Source organism: Melospiza melodia, chromosome 1 (genome assembly GCF_035770615.1).
Source record: "Melospiza melodia melodia isolate bMelMel2 chromosome 1, bMelMel2.pri, whole genome shotgun sequence".
Lineage (NCBI taxonomy): Eukaryota > Metazoa > Chordata > Aves > Passeriformes > Passerellidae > Melospiza > Melospiza melodia.
In genome coordinates, this window is record NC_086194.1 from 149,757,463 (window position 1) to 149,785,288 (window position 27,826).

The 27,826-nt window shown below is 44.4% G+C and overlaps 1 protein-coding gene and 1 long non-coding RNA gene across 2 annotated transcripts in view; one reads left to right on the forward strand and one right to left on the reverse strand.

Annotated features, from left to right (window-relative positions):
• GRHL2 (grainyhead like transcription factor 2) overlaps window positions 1-4,198 on the reverse strand; it is a 57,547-nt gene extending 53,349 nt beyond the window's left edge. Inside the window, exon 1 of the mRNA XM_063171592.1 lies at window positions 3,986-4,198. Coding sequence (XP_063027662.1) covers window positions 3,986-4,098 — 113 coding nt within the window. The 5' untranslated portion in view covers window positions 4,099-4,198. The remainder of the gene's footprint in view (window positions 1-3,985) is intronic.
• A 7,529-nt stretch (window positions 4,199-11,727) lies between these two features.
• On the forward strand, window positions 11,728-13,712 carry LOC134426524 (uncharacterized). Its single transcript, XR_010029996.1, has 2 exons — window positions 11,728-11,821; window positions 12,411-13,712. It is a non-coding gene; the product is annotated as an uncharacterized LOC134426524 (long non-coding RNA).
• The last annotated feature ends 14,114 nt before the right edge of the window (window positions 13,713-27,826 follow it).

Below are 27,826 nucleotides of genomic sequence, written 5' to 3' on the forward strand. Positions count from 1 at the left end.
GCATTTAAACTGTGCAAACAAGACTTTTATTTGTTTTCCGAAATAGGATTTGATAAAAGCACAAGTGAACCCACACAGTAAATGCTCTCAGATGCTGGGAGCATGCCTTGCCTGGCCCCAAGCTGCAGTGACCAGCACCTTGGGGTAGCACCAGAACTCCAACTCCGCTGTGGTGCAAATCCAACCTGCAAAGTGCGTGCTCCAGTGCTTAAGGAAGAAGAGGGGGATGGTGGAGATTATAATCTCTATGGTACAGAGCACTGTTTACAAGTTTCTTTATTTAATGAAAAACAAAATAATCCATCTGGTACACAGAGCACAATTTTATGAGCTCTGGGGGGGAAGAGAGCATTTCATACCTTCATATCAGAAAATACAGCCAATTACAGTACTGGTTCTATTTTCCTTTCATATAAAGTAACTGGATTTTTGAAAACTACCTTTTTGTTTGGTCGGTTTTTTGTTATTGACAACACTTCTGCCTGGCCTTTTGCTGAAGATTTTTGTGTTGTTTTCACATATACATTTATTTTGTTACAGGTTTGCTTCAGCAAGTGTAGCTGAGCGTAAACTAGGAGTCTAAGGAAATACAGAGGCAACTACTAGGTCTGCCTGTCTTTTCAATACCTTATTGTTAGCAACTCAAATCAGATTTGCAACAGCCCTGCTGTTTGTGCCAAAGGTAGCTGAGGGCCTGTTTCCACTCTGGAGTAGTCAATTCTCCCTGGCTCAGATGCAATTATTCCAAGCAAGGATTCTCCTTTCCTCAACAAAGCTCCCCTTCAGCTAAATCTGGGCTGCTTCACTGCATGGGCAGCTGCCCATTGCAATGCACAAAATCCTGCTCACCCTTCCTCCTGTAGCAATCTTCCCTTAAAATCAATAACTGCCTTTTGTTCTCAGAGAACTCACAGTGGGCAACAGTCATAACTGATTTATGAGCACTACAGTCAGACAGCACGATCCCTTTAAAAACACACCTTTTATGACTTGGGCTGTGCTTGTCTGTAAAAATGCTGGAGGGGAGGAGTCAATCTCTGTTGCTCTAACTTAGCCAAGATGATCCTCAAAGCAATGACCGGAGTGCAGTCTCTCAGAGGTGCATATCTGATTGTCTTGGGGAGAAGCCAAAGCAAAGGGGATAAGTGCTCTAGAAACAGCAACTCGGTAAGTAAGCAGTTGGGATGGCTGGAAAGGCACAAGTGCATAGACCTAGAGCCTTCCCAACATCTCTTCAGAGCATGTTTTTTTCTAAAACTCAGGTTTTCACATTTGAAAGCAAAGTATCTGTCTCCTCTGCTTTGAGAGATGGTCTCCAGCATAATCAACTGCCACACTCATTGTGTTTACTCTGCAAACAGACTGAAACAATAGCACTAAGAAAAATAAAAAACTTCCTCATCACCCCTATCCCTGTAATCAGCTCTGCAGGAGGTTAATGGTCAGAGCTAATTATCATGACTCAACATAGTCAATAATTTCAAAGATTATAGCCAAAGTAGTCAGCCAAAACAATTGGGCCCACTTCTCTATTAAATGAGGCCGTTTGGATGAGAGGGAGAGTTTCTCTGAAGAAATGAGACTTGTGCATGCACACACGTTCCTTTTTGCACAACTGCTGAACCTCCTTGGACGATTTCAGCTAAATGCGACAGAGATGTAGCAAAGTCCACCATAACCAGAGGAGATAAATGCACTGTATTTTAATATACACCAAGAAAACCCAGCATCCTAAGTGAGGCTCCACACAGATAAACTCCCTGGTCTTGTCAGTCACACTTCCATGCCAGGGCAGCCCCAGTTGTTCCAGCTGCGCAGCTGATGACAGCTGGCAGCTGCTTGGGAGGAAAGTGACTCTGGTGGTACCTGGACCGTGTGGAAGACAAAGGGTGACACCTACAAGTAACAACAATCCCACCGTAGAGCTGCCCTGACCATCCCAGAGGACAGAAAAGCCTAACTTGGAGCCTGCAATTAGTAGATCCATAGATCGTTGAATCTTATCAAAAGCTGAAAATCCATTAGTGAACACATGCACCAAGAACTAGACACTTAAGGAAAAAAGATAGGCCAAGATTGCAAGACTCCCACTCAACGTGACCAACAACACCTTCAAATGCCTGCTGTAGCCCCAGGCACACCTAAAAACCTGCAAAAGAGCAGAGAACAAGAGCAACGCCTGCTGCGCCCATTCCCCACCGGGCCAGCCCACCACCCCTCTATCTGGGAGTCAGGATCTGTGCTAACCAGAACTGGGCGGGACACACTGGTACAAGCTGAAAGCGCATCCTCATTTTATCGTGGAGAAAGAGATGAAGAATTAGGATATTTTGTATCTAAAAAGTAAATGTTTCCTTTCAAGCTACCACTTGAGCTCCTCATGAATGCAAAATGTTTCCATTTTATGTCCATATTATGTCAAACAGTAGTAAGTGCGCAAGAATGAAAAGTTATTTCCTGGGCAATGGTCTAGCTAGGAGCCAGATTGCTCAGACACGGGAGCATTTATATCAAAACTAAAACTTCAGACGGCCTTTATTTTGCAAAATCTTTTTTTCTCTCCACTGCTTAGTAGAGATTTTCCTGTTCATGCCATCCAAAGTGATTTGTGTGTTTTCACAAGACATACAAAAATTTTCCAGATTAACAGCAGTTACAGTGATTTTTTTGAACTTTTTTACAATTAAGACTATAGAATTTCATAAAATCTATACAAGTGTAGCATATAAATACAAAGATATCCAAAACTTTGTTTCATTTCAGTTACTGCAATGTAAATTGCAGAAGTACATTGTACTTAGCATCAATAATGCTAAATGGAAAAGGCCAGCCTTTCAAGCTCTTCCTTGGATTAAAGATAATGAACATACAAGAGCCAGTCCTTGAGGCTACAAAATCCTACTACAGGCAAATTCTCACCCAACTTGATGCAATTTGCAAATTAGCTCACAATGAATCAGAACTGCCCATTAACACACTCATGAACAGTCGTAAAAGGCTTGGTGACCAGAGCCTCCTTTTTATTCAGAAACAAGGTGTCCTGCCTGCCAGACCCCCAAATCCAGTTTTGACGCTCAAGAGCTTTCTTTTGAACTTGCAAAGCTCAAGCAGCCCTCAACTTCTCAGCTGTATCTGCCACTGAACATAAAGCAGACTGAGGCAGCCATGCCGCATCAAGTCCATCTGCATCCTGCTGCATCATATGCTCGGCATTACATCCTGATCCAGTTGGAACTAGTGGGAAAGAAAGCCTCTTCCTACCTGCCCCACATCTTTTGCCTTGCTCAGGAAATCCAACCCTGAAATCCAAAGCAGATTGTTTAAACTGCCAAGGTGGGCACCCAGCCCAGGCATTTCCATTTTTAACTGTGGCTGTTGTTTTGTTTGTTTTTTTCGTTTCTTTTTCTTTTTTTTTTTTTTCCTGACGTTGCATTTGTTCTTAAAAAATCAAAGTTACAATCAAGATGCTCCATGAATATACCTGCAGACTGCTTCACCTTGTGACAATGCAGGAAGCCTTTCCCCTCCCTGCAGAGGCTAGGTGCTGGATGGGAACACACAAGCAATGTGTGTGAGGCAGGAGAACGGGAAAGGTTCCAATTCCCAGGTTTCAGCCCAGGCCTGGCCTGCCCATTCTCACACAGGTGAGACAAAAGAGCACCAGGCACTTCTGCACACATTATCTGCAAACTATTCCTTCCGGAGAAGGGATACAAGGCTTTGGTCCATACAGGTGTTATAAAACATCCAGAAATTTTAGCACTAGTTAAATAACTGGAAAAGGCAAGACAGACTCTCATCATCCTTGTTCCCAGCCCAGCACATCAAGGTCATAGGATATTTATCATAAGCTCCTTGTTAGTTCCGTGATAAGAAGGTGGCCAGGACAACTGTCTGCAATCTGCAAATGCTGGGAGAAACAAATTCTAAAACAAGATTCTAGCAAAGGGACCACTTCTGTTGCACACAGACATGCATCACACACCACAGGGCATTCTGGTCTTTCCTCCAGTGCAAAGTCAAAGAAATGGTGAACTTGTAGAGCACCCATGTTTCATTTGGTGTGACAAAAGGTACAGGAGCATGCTCCAGACACATCCAAGAACCAGAAAATAGAGCAGAAGTTCCCACTCCAGTTTTGACACGAGAAAGAAGGTCAGAGTATGATCACGCACAAATATTTCAGTAGTTCTCAAACCCTCTGTAAGTTTATTTTACATTTACACAAATCTTAGTTCAGCTGTAAGACAACTATAAAACAGATCTAAAACAGATGTTCATGCAATTTGTCTTAAAACTAATGCACATACATATGAATTCACAGGCACAAAATGAAGTACTATGACCATTTAAAATGCAGGACAGATCCCACAGAAGCTGCGTAAGTTAAACTTCAGATTCCAGATCATAAACTTCTGCCTGAAGTATACATCAAAGCTAGTCCTAGCACTTTAAACCATTTGTTTCAAAGATTCTACTGTTTGTTTTGGCCCAAGTTTACTACCTTCAGAAAACTACTCTGCCTACTTGACATCAAGTTAAAAACAAAACAAAAGCAAAAAAAAACAAAAACAAAACAAAATTTAAAAACCAAACAAACAAAATACCACCAAAAAAACCCACCCCACAACTTGTGTGGCTCACTGCAAGTTTTGATTTATTTGATTAAAAAAAAACCAAAATAAAAAAAAAAAAACAAAAAAAAAAACCCAAAACTTGAGACTCATCAGGATTTATTGCCAAAGGTATAATTCAATAGTCTCCAATAATACTGTTGTTTCAATTAGATAACAGGGTTCCATTAAAACTACAAAGGAGCATAAATATTTAATGAACAGGAAAATTATGGCCCATGTTTCTCAGCATTATGTCTTTCATAGCTGACAATCATATCATTCCCAGCACAACAGATCTCAAAAATGTACTTAACCTAATCCAGTGACTATATAATACAAAAATGAACTGAGAGTGAAGGAAAAAGAAAAAACCAAAACACCAAATCATTTAGACCACCGGGAAACAAAAAGGTAAGATGCCCTCTGGCCCACAAGTCCATACCAAGGAAAAAATTCCCATTAAAGAGGCTGAGTAATTTTGCCTTCTAATGAATGCAAGTTTGGGACTCTTGCAATTTTGGGACAATTATACTTTTTGAGCACAAGATGAATCTGAACAAGATTATACATGTGAAATGATTAAAAGAAATTACCATTACTAAACGGTCTGAGAGGAAGTAAAATAATATATTAAGAACAGCAACAATGAATGGCAAAACAGACTAGTTTAACAATTAGATGCCTAGAAGAAGTTTTATTTGTTTTTACTCTGAACCAAAATAACTTGAGCATGCAGTAGTGATCAAGAGATTAGAACAAATAGGTGATTCATTAACATTGACAAAAAATTATTATTAACTATGTCAAAGAGGAAGTATGAAAAAGAAATCTGACACAAGGATTAAATACATACAATCTAGTTCAAGGAGGCAATTACTTACCCCTGGACAGATTTTTTATATCTATGATTTCAGAGGCTTTTTTTTGTTTCAGTTGTAATAAAATATTATTTCCACCAGATAATCTTGTGTTACTTGTGTACTAAGGCTGTTGCTTTTATTTTTTTTTTTTAATCATGACTAAGATTCTCAAAAAAATGACAGGTTTCAGGACATTTGTAAAAAAATCAAAATGAGGAAAACCTGAAGCTCACAGCATTTCTGCAGGAGCTGACAGAGCTGATCAGAATTAGCAATTATTCAGTAGCTTTGTGGCAGGCCATGCTGTTTTCCTAAGAAGAGTACTTCATGTGCATAGCACCTGAGGTTGTTTTAGCTGACTTGAAGCAGCCAGAAGCAGGCTGTAAAATTAAAAACAGGTCATGACAAGGCTGCCCAGACCTCCTACAATTTAACCTGACCCTCGGCCCCGTGGTCCGTGTTCATTCACTGCTTCCACAGAGTTAATGGAAATGGAATAGTTTCTTCACTGGTAGCACTGATTGCTTTTTCTTCAGGATATTAAACCTTTCTCGTAGCTAGAAGGAAAACATGACTTGAACAAGTAAAGCTGGGAGTCAAGATTTCCCACAAACATTTTTTAAAAGCATACAAACCCAAAAATATGCTTTATAGAACTACTTACATACATTATTAAGGAATATACCATTGCCTCCCCAAATAAGGAACATTAACAAATCTGTATATAAAAGTACATAGCTATAAATAGATAAATATATATATAAAAGAATTCTATATATGTAATCTTTGATGTTTGAGACACTCTCAAGCTATAGATACATTGCAATATTTGACTTCACAGTTCAGATGTATTTAATATGGTTTCCTTGGTTAAATATTGTGTAAGCAACTACTGTCTTTTTTATTATGTCAGCACTGTAGAAGAAAAGAACAGTACCCCTGTATACTGAGACGTCTGAAGTAATTACTTCTTTTAACTAGCTAGTACTGGCCTAATCACTGATCAAAAAGCTAATGAAGATGCACCCCAGGATTAATTCCTAGATCAGCATTTGAAAGTGCTATTTTGTGTATATACAAAGAACAGCAGCTTAATTTGCTGCTTCCTAATAAAAAAAATACTTAAGGTAACCACTGCACTGGATTAATATTCATGAAATGTTTGGCAACAAATGTCAACTGGTGTAATATCACTTCCCCTTCAGATGTCCCAGCCAAAACAGGGACAATGATGTCCCAGCTGACCTCTTCCACAGGGAAGAGGTTATGTGACCATTACAATCAACTTAAAGCGACCTGGGAAAATCCCCTCCCTCCTCCTCGGCTTTGATCTTCAGCCTGGTCTCAGACTCCAGCGCCAGAGAGACAGTAGTGCAAACAGCAAGTCCTAACCATTTGATACTCTTACTCCTCTTAGCTGAGCTTATGGTTGCAAGCTCTATGAGGTTCTGCACGCTGATTTTTCACCTTTCTTACCCAGAAATGGTTTTCTAGGGAACATCTGTGACAGTATGTCTGGCATTCAAACAGTGCAAGAACCAAACACATCCAATTCTTGTTTCTGCATTCATTCCCAGATGAGAACACTTTGGAAAACTAATCCCACTGGATGACCCATACAGACAATCGGCTGAGGGGGGAAAAAAATAATTGATTTGTCACCTAATTGCTACTTAATATCTGCTGATGGAAAACGTGTTTGACCCTCAAAGAAAAAATTAAGAACAAAACACAGAATCACATTGAAAATGACAAGCCCCCTTTCTGTTACAGCACTAGATGCTTAAGTTAAATATTATGAAGGCAGTAAATGTACATACTGAGGAGAAAACAGTAAATCAAAATTACCCTGTGAAGAGCCCAATATCAACTTCTGCCACAGATACTACCAAGCAGCAAGCTGGATGTGAACGTGCCTCCACTGACACATGACACATGGGAACAGGTCTGAACCCATTCCCACCTACGGGTTCCTCTCCACTCAGTTATTTACCTACAAGCACACGCTCTGCTGCAGAGCCAGGCTGCCCCAAAGCCTCCTTTATGTGGGCAGTGTGAGCATGCCGCAGCTCCCTGAGTGGCTCTGCACAGCCCGCGCTGTCGGGAGGCTGGCAGGGGGCAGGCAGGCAGCTGGCCAGCCGGCAGAGAGAGCCGGGGCAGCCAGCGTGCCGGGGCCTGCCACCAGCCTGCCCTTCCTGCAACTGCTGTCCCAGCCCACCGGGGCCTGCACACGGCTCCGGGAGCAGCAGGGACACAACGGTGCCATTTACAAGACAGATCCCAAATGGTTGTGCAATCGCTGCTCCTCGTTCACAGAAGCGCTGTCAATTTCTAAAACCCAGTCAAGTTTCTCAAGTAGCAAGCTCACTGATTTACTCCACTAATGCACTAGAGCAGCGACTCTGGAGTTTTGTGTTTATCACATTTTTGTATACTACTAAAGGATAACTTTAGCCTATAAATGCAGAAGTGTACCCTAGAATAATCTTTTCACCTTGCAAAAGGGATGCTCCCACCTTCCCACCCTGCGTCCCTCAGCCTCCCCCTCAAAGGATCTGGAAACTGGATAATAACAGAAGCAGCAGTACAGACCTAGAAAACACTAAGAGCAGGAGGGGGACACATTTCCTTCTGCAGTGATTATAGTTTGCACAGTTATTTTCTTAACAGCTGCTATTTGCTTGCAGCCCTGCTGCATATGAACCTAGACCAATGAAAAATGGATGTCAAAAATAACATCGACTCTGAGCCAGCTCTCTAGCTGCACAACAGCTCTACTGACACAGCTGAAAGGTTGGAACAGAGGTAGGAACAAGTGGCCACAGCCTGCTTCAGTCGGTATTACCTCTAAAAAAACGCATGCGCAATCATGCCTTATCTCTCCTGACCCCAGAGTTTGTGGAAACAAGCAGACAAGACCCACTTTAGGCAGAAAGACTGAAGGGAAAGACAGGGAGATAGTACACCTATCTCAAGGATAATCTCCCCTTCCAAGCTCCTCAATTAGCATTAGAATCAAACACCTGGCTCTTTAGCATTTTCACCTGTCCACCTCCCTCCCTTAAAGCACTACAGAAGCTGTCCCCACTGCTCGCTCCCCAGACAGACACTGCAGGCAGCTCTGCGTAGTACAGAAGGGTCTATCACCTCTCCAGCAAGGTGAGTCCCACAGAATGTATTTTTCCACACCTTTTATGTCCCCACCCCTGCTTAGTCCTCTACACCAGCACTTTAGTAGCACAAGCTCCACAAAAACACATCCAATGACTCCGACAAATTAACTGACTTCAAAATAATGAGCTCCGCTCTCCAGTCTTGCCTGTAGGGAAGATCTAGTTTTAAGTAAAAGAAAGGCCATGTGGAGGAGAATAATGTACTCTCTGGATTAAGTTCTAATAGGATATAATTAGAACCTAAAAGAAAAAATAAAAGGAAAAAAAAAAAAACACCACTGAAAACCCTCCCATGCAAACTCCTCACACCAGTCTATTATCTCATTCCATCTGGTCATCTCTTCTGGAAACAAATGTATTTGTCTTCTCATGTTACACTTGTCTATAGAGAGCACAGGGGATTTCTTTACTCTTCATTTCCTTTTCAAACCCTTACCTATCACCTGTAAATTCTCTAAACACCTTAACCAGAAACAGATCACAGGCATACCTGCAATGGAGCAAGTGCTGTTACTTGAGGTTGCGTGCTCTGCACTGCTCTTAAGTTCCTCACAGTGGTAACAGCAGCAGCACTACACAGAGCAGGGGATGAAGGCCATTAATCTCCAGCCTCAGTAGTTTACACCTTTGCCATACTGCTGCTGTTGGTAAGGAAGGATAGTCCAGTATCTCAGTAGCATCCTAGACCCAGCAGGAAGCCACTTCAGCCCTAGTTTCTTACATGAGCTAGGTTTCTCTCCACTGTTTTTCTGATTCAAAGCCGACTGTGGAGCGAAGTTGCTCTTCTGACCCCCCCACCTTTCCATATTCCCCTCCCACTCCCATTAACTGCCCTTGATCTGCCGCAGCCTAGTTTCTGGCTGCTGGAACTACTGGCAGCTAGACTTAGCCAGGAAGTAACTTACAGGCCCCTTTCACCTTCACGCCGTTCTAGAACTGCCCATTGCTTTGGGATGCCCTCTATCACTGCTTATCAGCTCTTCCACAGGTAATTTGGTTCCCCTCTCAACTGAACGACTGCTCATTCAGCTGCTCTTTCAGTCACCCGCACCCCTCGGGGCTCTGTCGTTATTCCCTTCCTCGCACTTTAATCATTTACTGCGCTAATCTGGCCACCTAAAGCATTAGTTCCCATCCCAACTCAAATGAACTCCTAAATGCCACTCTCAGCTCCTACCCAAATCGGTTCAATTTCATGTCACTAGCTACCTTCGTACAATCCCACTGTCAGCTGATATTTGAAAAGGCCAGGCCTAATATTTTTGTTTACTCTTTCCCCTCTGAACCGTCCTATCCTGTCTCATCCCTGTCGGGGCACCCAGCCCTGCTGTTTTCTTTCGCCGGGTAATCTCCTTCTTTCACTCTTTGACAGGCAGGTTGTCACCAAGCCTCTCTCCAACCTCAGGCTCCTCCTCTCCACCTCCTCTGGCACAAAGGCTCTGAGCAGCCCAACCAGGGCCAGCACCTGAGCAACCCCAAGCGTAGCCGAGATCACACCCGTGTTTGGGGCACTCCTACCCGCACCAGGGCAGCAGTGAAACAACACAGCCACCTCCCGCCCTCCATCTTCCTTACCCCGTAGCTCTCGCCAGCCGCCTCCTGCAGAAGCACTAATCACCCGAGCAGGGAAAATGGCCTTCCCGCCTGGCTGCCTCACGGCGCCTCGCCAAGCCACCCGCCGCCATGGCGGGAGCGCGGCATGGCCTGGGCGAGTTATTAACCGGGGGTCGGTAACCCAGCCCCGGCCTGGGCCGCTCGGCACCGGGCCCTGCCGGAGCCGCGGTGGCGGGAGCGGCGCACGCCGCGGCCTCCGCGCCCACCGACGGCGCTCCCCGTCCCGGGGACACCGAGCCCACCGCGGTCCTGCGGGCCCCGAGGGGGACACAGCACCACGGCCGGCGCCCCCGGGAGACAACGGGAGTACCCCCGCACCGCCGCTCTGTCCCGGCCTCGCTACCGCCAGGCCGGGCGGGAGAGGAGCTGCGGCGGGCCCGGGGCCGCCAGGAGCGGGAGGCTTCCCTCTTTTCTTCATCCTTCTCCTTCAGCCCCGCTACTGGGAAAGTTACTTTTTAACCCTGCCGGTCTCCGGGCACCCGCGGGCCCGCCCGGGCGTCCCGCCGGGAAAACAAGGTCAGGACGGCGAGGCAGAAGGCGCCGCATGGAGCGGCCGGGGAGCACCTGGGCCGAGGCAGGGCCTTCCTCCCGCCGCCCGGGCCCCCTGCCCCGCCGGCCCCGGCCGAGGGGAGGAAGATGGCCGTCCCCGGCCCTCTGGGGATAAAAGCCCTTTGTTGCGCCAACACAAAAGCCAAGAACCTCTTTACGTCCGAGGCCTTCGGCGGGCGGAGGCCGCTCCGCTCTTCCAGGGCGAGGAGCTCTCTGTCACGAAAAGCGACCCTCGAGGTGAGGGGGGGGAAAAAACAAAACAACACAAACAAATAAACAAAACAAAACAAAAAAAAAACCACCCTGAACTAAAAGGGGAGTTAAACAAATAATCGCGCAGCCCCACGGTCAGGCGGAGAGCGAGGTGCGGGGCCGCGAGCCGCAGCCTCGTCCTCGGGCTCTCCGTAGTGTCTGTGCGCCCGCTCCGGCGTCGCTGCAGGAGGGAGAAGAGGCAGAAGCGCCGTCCCGGCGGGTCCGCGTCCGCCACCGGCGAAGGGGAGCACGGCCAGCCCGGCGGGCCGGCCCGCGCAGCGGGCGCAGCGGCGTGCCTGCGATCACTTACTTGTCCGTCTCTTGTGACATGTTTGATCCAATGAACTCTCTCCCCTTTTCCCGGTGCCTCCGTCTGCCTGGCGGAACTGGACTTTCAGGTCTGTGCAGGTGAAGGTGTGCGTGTGAACGCCCGAGACGGCAGAACCAGAGCTACTGGTAATTCTGCTTTCCTTCCCCCCCTCTCCCGGCTCCGCAGCCAGCCGCCGAGGCAGGACAGGTAGAGCCCCCTCCCCCTGGCATGTGGGGAGCGGCGGGGCTGGGGCGCCGGCGGGGCTCGGCACGGGAGAGCGGCCGGGCCGGGCGCGCACAGGTAACTTTCCCGAGCGGCGCTGGATTCTTTCACTAAAGGAGCGGGGAGAGGGACGAGCCGCGCGCTGATTGGGCGGCGCGGCCGCCAGGTGCGCTGCCATTGGCAGAGGCGCGCACAGGTGAGGAAGGAGCCGCCACCGAGCGCCAGGTAACGAACGCAGCGCGCGCCCGCGCCGGGAGGCACCGCGGGGCCGCCGCCGGCGGGAAGGGAACGGAAAGGAAAAGGGAAGGAAAAAAAAGAAAAGGGGAGCCGCCGCTCGGGCGGCGGGCAGCTCCACCGTCCAACAACGCCTCCTGCCCCGCCGCGGACGGAGGGGCCCGGGCGGCCGCGCTGAGGAGGCGAGGAGCGGCGCAGGGCCGAGGGTGCCCGTGGCGCTGAGGCGGCCCCTGCCGCGGTCCGCCCGCCTCACCTGTCGGGTGTTCCGCGCCCGAAATGCCCGGCATCGCTGGCCTGCGGCTGCCGTCGAATAATGCCCAGGGAGGTGTCGCCCTTCGCAGGACAGTTTGGAAGATTGATTTTTTTTTTTCTTGGGTTTGGGGATTTTTTGACCTTTTTTTCCCGATCTTACTACGGTTGGGACCAGCTGAATTTGACGTTGGTGAATGTCTTTCTGCAGAAGGCATCTCACGGCAGCAGGATGAGGTGGTGCCAGGCGATGACACCCACTGTGTAGATCTAAGAGCTGATACCTGAACCGGGGATGTTGATGATGGGTGATGAGGGTCTGTTTTGTCAGCAGGGGAAAGCTGGAAGAGAATGGAAAAGCTGGAATGGAGCATTTATCGAGGCTCAGTCATGCGGAGATGAAGTGAATGGAGAGGACTGCAGATCCATCAGTCACCCTTCAGCCCAGTACAACCTACTGTGTATTTTGCCAGAGGACCAAAGCGGGCTTACAAGGGACAACCAGAGCGGGCTGTGGGGGCAGCAGCTTTGACCCTGATGGAGAAGGCGGGGATGGGGACGGGGACCTCCGTGGGTCAGTTTGAGAACAGGTAGTGGAAGGGTAGCAACGAGGCTCCTACCTGCCATCACCCATTCTCAGTCCCCGTTCATCAGAGACAGGCCAGGACTGCATTAATTCTTCCTGCTGCCCCCGGCCCTCCTGGAAACAGCTTTGTGTGCTGGGCATCCAGCTTGACTGCTGACAACCTCTGCTGTACAGATCGTGCTGAATGTGTGAAGAATGTACCACTATGTGGGGTAGACCATTATGTAACTTAGCCATCTTTGCAAGATAATTACCTAAATTATTACAAACCCATCAAATTTATAAGGTCTTAGGGAATTTTCCATTTTCTACATTTGATTTTGTAAAATCATAGAATATCCTGAGTTGGAAGGGATGCTCAAGGATCTTCAAGTCCAACTTCTGAACAGGGGAATTTCCCTTGTTCAGGGAGAATGTAGTAGGAGGGATATTAATGGAAATACATATTTGTATAACCAAATATATATGTATACACACAGACACACATACATATATACGTAGGTATAAAACATGTTATGGTCTGGACCCTCATCTTCATTTGCCTACTGCTGCAGTTGAAATCAAGCTTGATTTCAAACTCTGCTAAGTCTGTGGTATTATGGGATCACAATCAGGCACAAATATCTATTACTGGGTATCATTCCTTATCTGTGTTCATAGTAACTAATCAAATAAAAAAAAATCAGTATAAATCAGTTTTAACATAGTCCCATTAAGATTTGTCACTTTTACTAAACAGAAATAGAAAAATACTTTTCCTAGATCAATGACTCTTTGAACACAAGATATTAGTTAGCCAATCTCTTTGTCCATTTACCAGTTCATAGGAAAGAAACATACAATCTGTGAATCCAGTTAAAATTTGTCAGTGAGGCCATTGTTCATGGCAATGCTTGCATGAATTGTTTTGTATGGCACATTTTGAGGAAGCTATAAGGCTTCATAAAACACAAGAGAAACAGAGTTACTTATTCATAGCAAATGATGCTGTCATTTTGAATACATAATTCTATACAATCTTAAAATAAATTGGGCCTCTCAAATACATTACTATATACTGCTTTCAAGAAATAGTGGTCGAATGCTATAACAGTTTAAGTTGCTGAAGCTCTCCCTGTTAACTGCAGAAGTTATAAGGTTTCTTTCCCAAATAGTTGTTATGCTGAAAGAAACTTTGAGACCTGAAAAGGTTACCTGTTTGAGCACCATCAATAGGATTAACGCTAGTCAGGTATCCTCTTTCTCTTTTTTAATTTTTCAGTTTTAAGAAACATTTGGATGTTGTTGTGTTCATCCCCCTCCTCAATTTTTCCCATATGAAATGCATAGGAAGAAGGAGAGGAAGATCAGTGATGAGCACTTTTGAAAATGCCACCTTCCCCAAGGTAGAAATGCTGCTGATACGTGATTTTACAAGAAAGAAAACTGCATTTGATGCCATCTGTAGTCCTGGACCAAACCCAAGCTGTAACTCAAACTGAAATGGAGTTTGTTGTTCTAGTACTGGGTCAAATACAAAACTGCCTTTAGCAGCCTGCTCTCAGGAGAGATCCTCTTAGAATGGGGTAGTCAGGAGACTGAATTACTGCTCACTGTCTTAGGACTAGTTCCAAGGTCAAAGTTAGGGAAATGCAGTAATGAACTCTTGATTTGAGGTAGTTGGAGATGACAACTGTTATTTAGTTAGGAGTTGCTTATATAGAAAAATATACCCTGAAAATTATTTTAACTAGGAAGGTAGGCATGGGGCTCAGAGTTTCCTGGATGAGCCTTTTGCTTCACATTGCAGGCTGGAATTAAATTGTCAGAGTCCACCTCTAGCTGAACAGGTCAAGCAAGTCCTACTTAATCCAGCCTGATGCTCATTCTTCATGATCTACAAGATTATTATAAACTAATCTGTTAGTCATTGAAACATCAGATAATGTTATTTCTGGGCAGACCAGTCTCTCTACCTGTAGAATCAAGGCTGTGTAGAGCAAAAATAGAATATGCCATACATTATTGAAAATCTAGGACTTGTCTTTGGAGGGTACAGGAAATATTTAAGATGGTAGGCTGCTCTTTTTCATACTGTGCTTGCTTCTTTGCACAGTAGCTGTTATTTTTTTGTGGCATTGTAAGGGTTCAGTGTAGGATTCAACAGTCTAAAAGCTTTACCTCATGTTTATGCTATGCACTCCATAGCAGTGAATATCGTTTGGACTTGCCAGCACTGGGTGAAGGAAATCAAGTGTACAAATAAGGCTTAACTAGGCTTACTAATTGCACCAAGCACTTAAAATACACTTCAGAAAACTATTAAAAGAAGTCTATGAGATAAAAGATGTTGGAGAGATATTTATGTCAAAACAGTGTTGTAAAGCAGTTCAGTGAGAGAGCAGATGTTTGAAAACAACTGTTTTCAGTAGGCAGTGATTACCACATATTTTTATTTGTGCCTTTCTGTCACTGATGGCTGTTGATATAAAATGTATTCTCTCATAGTAAGTTCAAAGACAACCACCTACTTACTAGTTTTGTGATATGCAACATTTACTGTTAATCTTCCCTACAGCCCTTCCTTTGTAGTCTTCTGTATGGAACTATATTGGAATTTGTGCAGACCTTGATCCTCAACTGACTTCAATGAAGCCAACATGTACTTCAAAATAAGCTTAAAAGATTGCAGTGCAACCTCCCTATACCCCAAAACAGGTCATTCTTCTGCTCTAAGATTGAATTGCTGTGCACTGTTAGCTTCAAGAAGGTGATCCTAACTAACCATCATCCTGGTAACAGTTGACTTTTAATGCTTCACAATTAACTATAAAATTCCTATTGGAATAGGAGATTTTGTGATTAATGGCAAGTACTCGTGGATTTCTGTAATGCTGCTGGAAACTGCAGTTTGTGCTCCCCAAACAGGCCTGCTGGGAGCCTTTTAACAACCACAAGCTCTCAAGTACCTCCACATCATGTATGACAGCAGCAGCTCAGCCATGTGGAGGATCACAGAATTTCAAGCATTTCCTGGCCACAGAGTAAGGTGTGAAGCTGAGTGTGGCACTTTCTATATGAAACGCTGATTTGCATTTCTTTTAGATTCATGAAAGCAATATGTAAAGATATAAGGGGAAAAAAAGAAGACTTATTTATTTTTATTTTGCTCATTTTGAATGCAGATGTCACAGTTCTGAAACATGACAGAGTTATAACATGACTCTCTTATATATCTGCAGCACTGCACTGAGGCAGTGTGGCACGCACAATGTTGCTCCAGCTTAAAACAGAAGTAATTTTTAATGATGAAAACACCTTACAGTGTGTCAGTCCTTTCAGGACTAACAATGAGACATTGATACAGGTGAGAAAGTGGCAAAGCCTGAAAATTGATTGGAATATTAGGTGCAAACTTGATTAGCAGACAGTAAGCACCAGTGTATTTCATGAAGATTGCTCATAGTTTTGGACCAAATTCAATAGAATTTAATATAGAATGATGGCTTTTCTGCAGATGCTTTGATCTGCCTGGTAGAGTTTTTTAGTGATTCATACAACCATTTTTAAACACTGGGAAAATACAGTTAGGTGTCCTAATGATGGTAAATTTGCTGATAGTGTAAAACCGTAGTGTGAAAAAAAGATTGAGACATCTCTGAAAGACAATTTCATGTGACATGGGAGCCAAGAAATCCATTAATTATGCTGACATTGAAATTGTGCCCTGTATTTATGGGGCAGTGCTAGAGAACGTAAATAACCTGACCAGTGAGAAAAATGTTGAGAGTGCATCTTCCTAAAGCTTTGCCCAGCTTCTTGCATTAATTGACAAGATCTTTGCATCATCACAGAACAAAATTGGAAATTCATAGACACATTTTGACTCATCCTAATTCAAACTGGTTTAAGATAAAGGTAAAGTGCTTTTAGTTTTTGTTGGTTGTAAACAGCTCCCAGGGAACGTAAGAAGATTGTCCTAATACCTGTATGTTGTCATTAGAGTGCAAGAGTTCTACTATAATTATATTACAAAGGTTCCATATTGCTGGAGTTTCACACCTCCTGGATGTTTCTTGTAGGCAGCTCCTCCAGGCACCGACTCCTCCTTGTCCTCACAGCAGCCAACTGACTCCAGTTCCCTCAACCACCCAATCCACTCTTTTATAACACTCTGCTGATTGGCTACAGCTGGGCCTGTTAACACCAGGCCTGCTCCTAATCCTTGATAATTGGCCCAGCTGCAACTCTTTAGGGGGCAAGATTACTTTCTATACTATCTTTATTTTCTTATATTGTATCCCCCTACACATATAAATGTATCTTTTTTTCTCTTTAATTATTAAATCATTTTTAACTGCCAGTAATACTTTAAAGCCAACTTTTTATAAAAATTTTTACTTTTTTCCTTCTTTTTCTTTTTTTCTCCTTCTCTTTTTATCAAAATTTTAATTTTTCTCCTTTTCCTTTTTTCTCTTTTGTATTTTTCCTTTTTCTCTTTTTTCCTTTATCCCTCACTTCATTTTCTCTTTTTTTCCCTGTATCTTATATTTCTCTTTTTCTCTTTATTTGATACCTTTTTTTTCTTTTTTTTTTTTTCTCCCCTCCTCACCTTCTTTTCCTCTTGACAAGGCAGAATTCCCTCAGTTGTACAAAATCAGCCCAGGGTTGTTCTTGGTACTGCAAGTGTCTGGGGGAGATGGGCTGCTGTTCTCCAAGTTCCATGGAGGCCCAGACTGAAGGCTCTGACAGCAGAGCGGGAATGGCCAGGACTGTGTTTGCCACCAGGGATGCTGCTCCCAGCTCCCAGCAGTCAGTCCTTGAACCATTATGACCAACAGAGCACCATTTTAAAGGAACCTGAAATAGGGATGTGATCAACATGGGGCAAAACCAAGAGCTTCAAATGTCTTTGCATTGGTTATAAGTATGCTGAGAGTTTAAAAAAATAGAGAGGCTCCACAGGTCTAAAGTATTGCCCTGCAACAATAAGCTTTCTAAAAGCCATGATGAATGTGTCTTTTTGCTCCAGCAGTCTGTCTTAAAATAGGCATAAGTGTTCCTGAAGGCAGAAGGTGAAGGATGGCATATAAACAATTGCTTGTTTACTTTTCCCACACTCAAGAACTAGAGTAAATGCAGCCCATAGTATCCACAGAAATACTTTAGCACTAGGACTTGGGAAACAGAGCCATGGACTCACCAACCTGTTTGCTTAAAATCAGTGTAGTTTTCCCTTAAAATAGGTCAATACTATAATCAAAGAGAAAGGTATTGAAAAAATCACAGCAAGTGGAAAAAGCTGCTTTCAGAATTTGCTGAATAAGAGGTGCGGTTGACAGTCACTAGGCTATTGCTCATTTTTCCTTGTGGATGCCCTCAGAAGCAAGCAAATGTTATTTTATTTGAAGGGCAGAGGATAAAGAGGATTGTCTGGTGGCACAAAAGGAACCAGTGTTGGAGCCAGGGCACCTCTGCAGTGCCTTGTTCTGTGGAAAGGTCACCAGACCCTGTGTCTCTGTGTTTCTGTTTAAGCTTTGTCAGCTCTGCCTTTAGTACCTTTACAGACAGGTGCAGCAGTGTCACTTTCTACAACTTTTTGGTATTTTCTTTTGAAATACAGGAGTATTTCAGAGAAAGCCTCCAACTGGTTTCATTCATAAACATAAGGGCAGTGTATAATATTACTCCATGGAGCATTTTTGGCATCACAGCTTGTTGCCATAACCTTTGGCCTTTCTTACTGCCTAGGTTTGGTTCTTCAGTGCTCAGGAGCTTCAAGACCATTTAGTCCTTGGCTTGGGGAAGACCCCAGTTTAGATCCCCTGCCGCTGCTTCGTCAGCCTGTCCTATCAGGTTTGCCATCTCAGTGATACCATGTTTATACAATGCACATGCCCTGCATGCACCTACAAGCCTGCTTTATCTCTACTCAGAGTGCTGCAAAAGTAGATTTTGCTTTTCCTCTGCTGCTGGAAGGGCTTCCCTGACACCCAGGGAGATGTGATAATTACTCTATCTTGTTCTGCCTGTGTGTTGTGGGATAGCCAGGCCCAGAAATCAGGCTCTCAGTGCCTCACTGTGATGCGTTGGTTCCAAGTTGCTTTACATCTTATTTTTTGTTTGCAGTAACTCTGTTACCTGTCTGCACTATTACACTGCCTAATTCACTGTTGATTTTTTCATTGTCGTTTAATGCAGATTGAGAACACTATGTAATTCCAACTTTTTGGAATGTTACATGCCTGTAAACTATGCTGCTTTTACCCTACCTTTGTATCTCTTAGTTCCCAGTTTAAGAAATGATCAGACAAAACATCCATGTTTTTTTTTAATGCAGAAATTTCTTAATGTGTCGTGACCTAGACACTGTGTGTAAAGGAATTGCACTGCAAATTTTCCCTCCTTTGTTTCAGTAGAGAAACCAAATCTTTTAGAATAAACAAATTTACGATATCTATGCTTTTGCCTTACATTTTTATTTCTATTCCTTTTTCCCACGTAAGAGGAAATTTTAGCTATAAAAAAGAATCAAGGTGAAAGCATTCTGCAGCAAGGAAGCTTTATCTGACTCCAGGACAGAGGTGTTGAGTATTTGCTTGTCTCTATTTGACTTGAAAACAGTACCTGGAGATGGCTGTTTGTTTTTATGGAGTGTCTGGGTGTGAGGGGAAAAGCATTTACATTTACATTTCTTCACTGCTTTTTTCTCTAGCTCCCACACATGACCAATAGCCCTGCAGGGAAGGGTGGGGCAAGTTGTGTATGTTGCTCTTTATTTCACCATAAACTTTACTCTGAGTGCTAGGACTTTTAAGGGGAAGGCAGACTGTGCTTTAACACCATTGGAAGTGTGAGTTACCCCTCTGCATAAACAATACCATAGTTAATATGCTCAGGGAGAAAGCTAAGTTAAAATCTGTGTAATTCCAGAATGAACTAGGTGCAGGAGGACACTTTCAAAGGTTCGGGAAACCTTTGTGAGAGGGAGCCCAAACTGACACCGCAGGCTCCCAGCCCCAAGACAGAGGCATTTGGTATCAGAGAAAAGCTGTTTAAACTCTTTCAGCCCAGGCACCATCTGCCTGAGACAGTTCTTGAGCTTTGCTGCTTTCAGGTAAGGTGTGCAAGCAGCACCTCTCCATTTTATACGTGAGGTTTTTGAGCAACAGACTTGCCAAAGGTTATATGGGGAGCTTGTGCAAAGCCAGGGATTTATTACCCCGTGCCCAAATCTCAGGCTGATGCCAAATACAGCTGGGTAGTTTGCTGAATGCCTCAGCCTGACTCCTGGAAAGTACTCTTGCATTCCCAGTGAAACCAGTGAGTTCCCCAGTTTAGAGTGCATTTATTTTTAAACTGCACAGACCGGGAATATGTTTTGACAAACATGAAACCTGTTTTGAAACATGTGCCAGACTGTTGAATGCTTTGTGGATTCTTAGCCCCTGAAACATCATCGTGCCTAACTTCTCATTAAACCTGCTGCCTGGCAGCATCCATCAGTCCTCCTGTGAGCTCCCAGGCAGAGCCTGAGAGAGTGTGAGGTGCCTTTCTTAATCTAGCCTTGCTGTTTTTTTTTTTTTGTTTCAATCCCTAGCAAAGCTTAAAGTGGAGCTTACAGAGGGAGAAAAATTCCAGGTGAGTTCCACTCACAAAATTGACAAACTACATATGAAATGTGATATTTTAAACCTCGTTTAAAATCTCAATTTATCAGGGCTAATTGGTTCATCCTATTGGTGCAGCATAGGTTGAATTTTGAATGTTGCATTGATAACCCTAAACTGACACCAGTATCTACACAGGACAGCTGATGATGCAGTATCAAATTTGGCTTCCAGTACACATCTTACCTTGGGCAGAGTGGAGCCCTCTCTCACCACAGTTTTATAACTCTTGATGAAATCTTTCTCAGTGTAATGTATGTACGAAGTGCAGGTGGTGGGCACTGAGCTTGGTACCACTATGTGGAGCAAAGTGATCCCATAGCAGTGATTCTATCCCTGAGGTCACAGTGATGAGCAGGCAGCAACTTGAGTGAAAAAGCAAGACACAAAAATATGTCAGAAGGTCCTGTAACCTTAGTTATCCCGGGATCTTATTTGTAAGGTGAGGGGGAATAACTGCCTGCTTCTACCCTCCTCCTTGGAGTGGGGCTGACTAAAGCACATCTGTTTGAGATCCCCAATAAATCACTGTGTTTGGGATAACCACTGGTTGGCTGAGCTGGGCAGAAGAGTGTGTGGCTGCCCAAAGGGGCTTTTTCTCTCTCTTACCCAGGTCATGCATTTCTGCCCTCTGGTGTCCCAGCAGGAGCCTTGCTCTTTCATCTGCCTGAAGCCTCTTTTCATTTCGTTTGTTTTTTTCAATAGGGTTAGTTTTCAGGCAGGTACATAGGTTTGTTTGGCCCCTTAAAATTCCATTGCCAAAGTGTGGGAATGCTGGACCCAACAAAAGGAAAGAGGCCCACCTCTTTTGGCAGCAACCCAATTTTAGCTTTGAGTTAAAGTGATTGTGAAAGCGCACGCAAAGCAGTCTCTTCTGTTCAGGGTGAACTAAAGCCTTCCAAGTGTAAGCAAAAGCCCTTTTCTCCTAGAGTCTCACTCATGGCTGGACACATGATGTTTCTTGGCATTGCCAGCAGATGAGCCATCACCAGCAGCTCTGGGAGCACCCATTTCTTGTGTGTTTAAGCTCCTCCAGTGGCTGGAGTGGTGGTGAATCTCTACAAGTGCAAGATAGGATCAGCATCATGCAGTACCAGTGAAGCTTCTGAATTCACAGAAGTGTGTGGATGTGCAGTTATCTGGGCAATAAGGTATTCCATTAGCCACAGGTGAAATTACCATCTTTTCATTGAAGGATGTACATATAGAGGGTGTATTAACAGATAGTGTCATCAAGAATGCTACTCATTTAAGTTGTCCTTTGCACTACATGCCCATTCTTTGGTTTGGAAATGACTCCATTGCTGGTTAGTACTCCACTTTTGTAAGGTTTAGACAGTAGATGCCTGAAGTTAAATTTGATGCTATGGCCCTCCAAACACACTTGCAACATGGGGGATGGGAAGCAGGGATTTCCCCTTGATCTGTGCTGCTCCCTTTGGGTTCCAGAGCTTCCATCAGGGCAGGGAGGGGGAAGGGAGACTAAGGATATCTGAAAATCTTCATTGTCAACAAGGCCAATTATACACATGCCAATTACCTCAGTTTAAACAACCAATCACACTATAATGGGGAGAATCTTTAGAGCCTGAGGAAGGTGCTTTGAAATGCCTCTGCTCAGAGATCCCCTATTAATGCAGAGAATTGCCCCAGCAGCAGTTCTTGGTCCAGTGACTGGCGTCTGGTAACAATGACAATGGAGCTGGGCGGATTGGGAGATGGATGGGAGTGGTATGACAGTACAGGAGTTGAAATTTCAACAGCAATGAAGCAGTAGCCAGTAGCAACCTGGCTGCAGGATTCCTGTATCAGCCAACCAAAATCCTTGACAGCAGCGTGAAGGAATTGGAATTTTTTGTTACATGTATGTGTAGTCATTGTCTTTGTGTCCAGGAAATTGCTTGACCTGCACTTTACTGACCAGTCACTTTCCCAAGAATTCTGCAGCTTCCTCTAGCTTTGGGTCTTTCTAAGCCTCAAGTATCATTTTTTCCTTTGAAGCACTATACTGCTTTTTTAGAAGGCCTGATCCTGTCGTGGATGGAGTCCACTGAGAATCCTTCTAATTTTGTGAGCTACTGATCAGGCCCTATATGGTTGAATTCAGTCTGTTTGCAGGTGAATGCTGCTACTTGCTTAGTAAGGCTCCTCACCCTCGTGTCTGGTTTTAGAAGAGGATTTTTCCCATGCCACATGACTGCTCCTCTTCTAAACTTCCCAAACATTCACTGCGTGTAGTCCCTGCTAAGTCTGGGACTGATGTGCTGCTTTTGTCCTCCTTTGCTCAGCAGAGCTGCATCATCTACATCTAGAGGTGACCCATCAGTGCAATAAGGGCAGACATTTCTCCTGTACATGTAGAAGTGAATTCCAGTTTTAAGGCAGTACTTGTGTGATGTGTCACATTTTCTGTGAAAGAATACAAGTAAGTCACACCCAGGTAATATAAGTGTGTCTAACTGTCAGCTGGCAGAGGACTATGTCAGCTTAGGCTAATAGCTGCCAAATAATACATATGCAGATGCTCTAAAATTGGTTTAATTTATGTATGTTGGCCCTGACAATTGGAAGAAAAGATAAATATACACAAAGCTTTCAAAGATTGGGGTGTTGTGATGCTAATTGAAAAGTCACCAAAGGAAGCCTGCATGGTGTGTGGGAATCCTAGTGCCCGAGATTAGTGGCTAATTAGTGGCTGGGAGCTGGAGGGCACTCCTCCCAGCTAGCTCACATTGACAACAGGCAGCTTGGCCCTGGCAGGCAATTCTTGCTCTGATACTGGCAGTGAAGCAAGTGCTGTGGACAGCAGGTATTTGCGGAGATGGGAAGATACACGTAGGTAGAGTCAGGGCTGCAGCAGATTCTCCGTACGTGCACAGAAGCAGTGCCAGAGATGCTGCTGTCTCTGTGGCTTGCTGTGTCCTGAGCCACAGCAAAGATCCAGGCATCTGAGAACTGAGCTCTTTTTTTCTTTTTAACAAATGCACAATTCCTGTTATCTTACTTTCTGCTTCTTTCATGCTGTGTTTGCAGCAGATGACAACACACTCTGGAGGCCCTCAGCTTCAAGGCTTGCTTTAAAGTCTGAAGTGAATGCATACAGATGGTGGCACCCCCTTCTTTGCATCGTGCTTTAGAATCATGACATTTTAAAAATAGAGGTTTCATCTGTCTGCCAGTGTCTCAGTATTTCCCTCTAAAGCTCTTCCCTAAATTACAAATGAAGTATGAGAACAGAGATTTAAAGAACACACTTCTGTCATATGCGTGAGGGTGGCCTTTAGAAAATTGTAGGAATTGGCATCACTGATGCATCACTGACACCACCGAACTAACCAGGGCTTGCTTTGATTAGGCAAGCATCTCTTTTTCTGAGTTGTTTTGCATCCATTTGTGAGAATCCTTTGTTTATTTCTGAAATTAAGAAAGGTTGTTTTGTAACTCTAAAGAGTTACACTTTTTCTTCTTTTTGTTACATTTGCTTTTCCAAATCTGAAATGTGTAAAAGACTGCTTAAAGTTTTTGCACCACCTCTCGATTAAACTAGTTGGTACCAATTAGGTATCACACACAGGAATCAAGTACCAATACCAGGATGGGTCACTTGTGAACATCATAGAAGCTAGAAAACTTTCTGTGTCACCAGCTCTGTGAATAACACTGTTTAGCTCAAGCTGGAGTCACAAATGGGATAGTGTCATAACCCTGTGGCCACCAGCAGTGGCTTGGGACCATGTGAGGTTGGTTGTAGTCAGATTTTCTGGTGGTCACTGCATAAGAACATCTAGTCCAGTTTCCTTAACCCTCAAGTCAATCAACCCTCTTCAACAGCTGTTAAAAAAAAAAAAAAAAAAAAAAAAAAAAAAAAAAAAAAAAAGCTGAATCACCAGTAAGAGCTAATTACAAAGTGGACATCCTCTATATTGTAGATATGTTGTAAAATTGATGCTATGAGGAGAGATAAGGTTTGCTGGCAGACCTAATACATAGTTGGGAAAAGGTAACAGGCTTTCAGACACAGAAGTTCTTCTATGACTTTGAAAGAGAAAACCAAGTTATAATTCTACAGAAAGAACAGGCATGACAGCCCTAGACATGGACAGTCAGCTCTGTCACAGATAACACCAGCTTGCAGGGCAGCCTGGAGAGCCCAGGTGCTCCAGGAATCTTAATAGCCTGTGTGAAGCAACAAATTCCTGAAACCTTGCTCTTCGTTCAGTAAATGTTTGTCAAACCAGGAATGAGAGATACAGGAAAAATCAGCAAATTTCTGGCAAAATTATTTCCAGCTGGTTCTAGGTGGGTATTAGTAATGCAGCTATCAGTTTCCACATGATGGCTTTTGAACAGACACCCTTTCATTAGTCATTTTTTAAGGTATTTTCCCTTTTTATCTTAAGCAAAATACCTATGGGTATCATTATTGATGGTTTCAGGTCCTAGTGGACAGTAACATTAAGATGATACCCATGGAAGCTGGTCACTGCAGTGATTGATGCAGCATGGGAAGCTGGTGACAGTGCTGCAAGCTGAAAGACAGTCCATGCTGCCACCTGGCACAGAGCTGGGAGCAGATAAGCCATCTGAATAATCTCCCTGTAAGGTGAAAAGGGAGAAGAATCCCAAATCAAATATATTCAGCTGAATAGAGCTTGTGAAGGGACCACTGTTTGCTTGAATAGCTTTTGAGAGGAATCTTAAGAGGACAGGCTGGCCTGGCAGGCAGGTGGCCTCTGCCAAGATGCTGCTTCCTTTTGGGAACCACAAGAGAAAACATTATTTCCCCTTTTCTTCTGGCCATATTGGAATAGCCCCTTCTCCTTCCCTCTTGCTCCCTGCCAGGCTTGGGATATCTCTTGCTGCTGGCTGAGGAGAAGTAGGGCCAGACCAGCTACCTCTTCACAGCATCCATTTAAAGTCAAGGCTTGACAATGGTTGTGTGCCATGGGTTCCTCTTTGCTTGGGAAAGGCCCTGTCACGAGAGCATTCAGATGATGCAGGTGGGTGCCAGCTGGCCACAAACAGTCCAGCCTTCCCCCAGAGTGCAGAAGAGGCTTTGGGAGAGGGACTCATCCATGCCCTGATCTCCAGATGCTGTGTCTGAGCAGTTCCTGTATTGCTGAGGAGTTTTGTGGGGTTCTGACAGGCTCTGTGTGTGAGAGAGGACAGGGGAATATTGTGAAGGAGCTAAAGAGAAGGAACTGCAGGGGATTTTCCAGTTTCTGAAGGAAATGTGCATGCCCCTGTGGGTCTGCAGGAGCCCAAAGCTGTGCTCAGCTCCATGAAACCTGTTAGCTCAGATGTAGATACCAGGATTCCTTCTGGTTTCTGAGTCATTTCCTCATCATTTAGAGAAGGTACTGGACTGAGCTGAAGTCCTGCAAGCATCTGATTTTGTGTCAGCTAAAAACTCCTCAAGATCAGCACAAAGTGCTAGCCAGCTCCAAAGAAAAGCACCAGACCTCATTCTGCAGCATTTGTGGCAGAAATGCCATTAAGGTGTTCAGAGGGCTGGAGCACTTCTTCTATGAAGATGGGCTGAGAGATTTGGGGTTGTTCAGCCTGAAGAAGAGCAGGCTCTGGGGAGACCTTGTAGGTGGCCTTCCAGTACCTAAATCTGGAAGAGAGAACTGGAGAGGAACTTTTGAAAGGGCATTTAGTGATAGACAGAGGAATGGCTTTAAACTGAAAACTGATTTTGATTAGGTATTAGGAAGAAATTCTTCCCTGTGAGGTGGTGAGGCACTGGAACAGGTTGCCCAGAGAGGCTGTGGATGCCCCATCTGTGGAAGTGTTCAAGGCCAGACTGGATGGGCCTGTGAGCCAACCTGGTTTAGTGGAAAGTGCCCCAAACTAGATAGTCTTTCACCAAAACCATTCTGTGATTATATAAAATAAAAAAATTGAAATGCTTCTTCAAAGAAGGTATAGAAGCCAGCTTGCCTTGCAAAAGCTCTCTCTAACAACTGCTTTCTCCTTGTAACTTCCAAAATAAAACTCAACTATTCCAAAATTTAAAACAATAAATTCACCTATTAAAATGTTAAAAATTATCCATTCAAAAATAAAATTAAGATGACATCTGAGAGATCTACAGAAGTCTGGTTTAGACTGGAGTGAAGTCTGGTTTACAGAACTGGAGCAAAGCTAAGGTGAGAGACAGGTCAAAATCAAGTTTACCATGGAGGCTCTCTGCAACCTTTGCAGAGAAATCTTACCATCTTACTGGGCAGATCATGTTTCTGTTATTACCAATAACAACCTGGTTTATACTGCTTACTCTCCCCTCCTTCCTAAGCTATTGCCTCTGACACAACACCTGGGGTGAAGCTCTGATGAGACTAAGTCATGTCACTGATTCAGAAGTGTCCCAGATCATATCACCCACTGTGAGAATGTGTAGGTCCTCTCCCCAAGTACTCATCCTCCAAGCCGAGGAGATTGTAAGGAGGGGGTCATTGTAGAGTAGGGATAGCTCTGCTATTCTTAATGTTGTGATTTATAGCTGTAGTTTTTCAATGAAACCTTTTTTTTTTTTAATTGCATTTTGATGTAAAAGCATATGAAATCTTACAGATATTTAGTGAAAAAAGCCCACCTTTCCATTTATGCTATGAGGGAATGTCTTTCCTATGCAATTAGCCAGGAAGATCAAACTTTATGATGGAGCAGTTTGGACTGAGTTGCTTTCTCTCTCTGGCCTGCTCAGAAAGCTCTAAGGGGGGCAAAGCCAGCCATCCTTCCAGCCCCAGTGGGTGACAGGAACAGGCTGCTGCCTCTGGCTGTGTGCAGAGACCCCCCTGCTCCACAGGAGCTGATCCTGTTATGCTCTGTGGAACAAGTCTGAACAGGGTGAAATGAAGAGGAAATGCCAGTTCCAGGCCTCCCAGATGGCTCTGAGTTACTCTGCACACTAACTTTTTCACCCTCAGGAGGTTTTGCATATTAGTTCCTCACCATCCACAAACTGCTTTTGGATCAGCCCTGGAAAGCCACCCCACTAAGGGGACTTGGGGGACGTGAACTCTGCCGTGTTTGCTGGGCTGCCTCTCTGCTCTCCCGTGTTGGTAAATCCTCTGCTCTCCTGCAGGTATTGACACGTACAAGAAAGCCTCATCCCAATAAATAATACCACAACTTGCCACTTTTTTCTGTCCCTCAAAGATAGCATCGTACTTTTAAATCAGCCCCGGTAAAAATCATCAGTGGGGCTGCAGAAAGGTCAAAGGTTTGCTGGTTTAGGATTTCGTGGGAACACACGCTTGTTTGGACTCGGCCCAAAAGCTTCGTTGACCTGTTTGACAGGTACCAATTAGCAGTAATAGCTCTGCCGGCTGGAATGTGGCTGCGAGGGCCAGCGGGCCTGGGTTACCCGGTGGGCAGGTGTGGTGCAGCGCCCAGATAGGTATGTGCATGCACAGCATTCCTGGGAATCAGCTTTCCCTTAAAGATGCAGCGATGACTGCAGGGCACAAAAGGGCTGGGCTTAGCCCAGGCTCCAAGACACTGGAG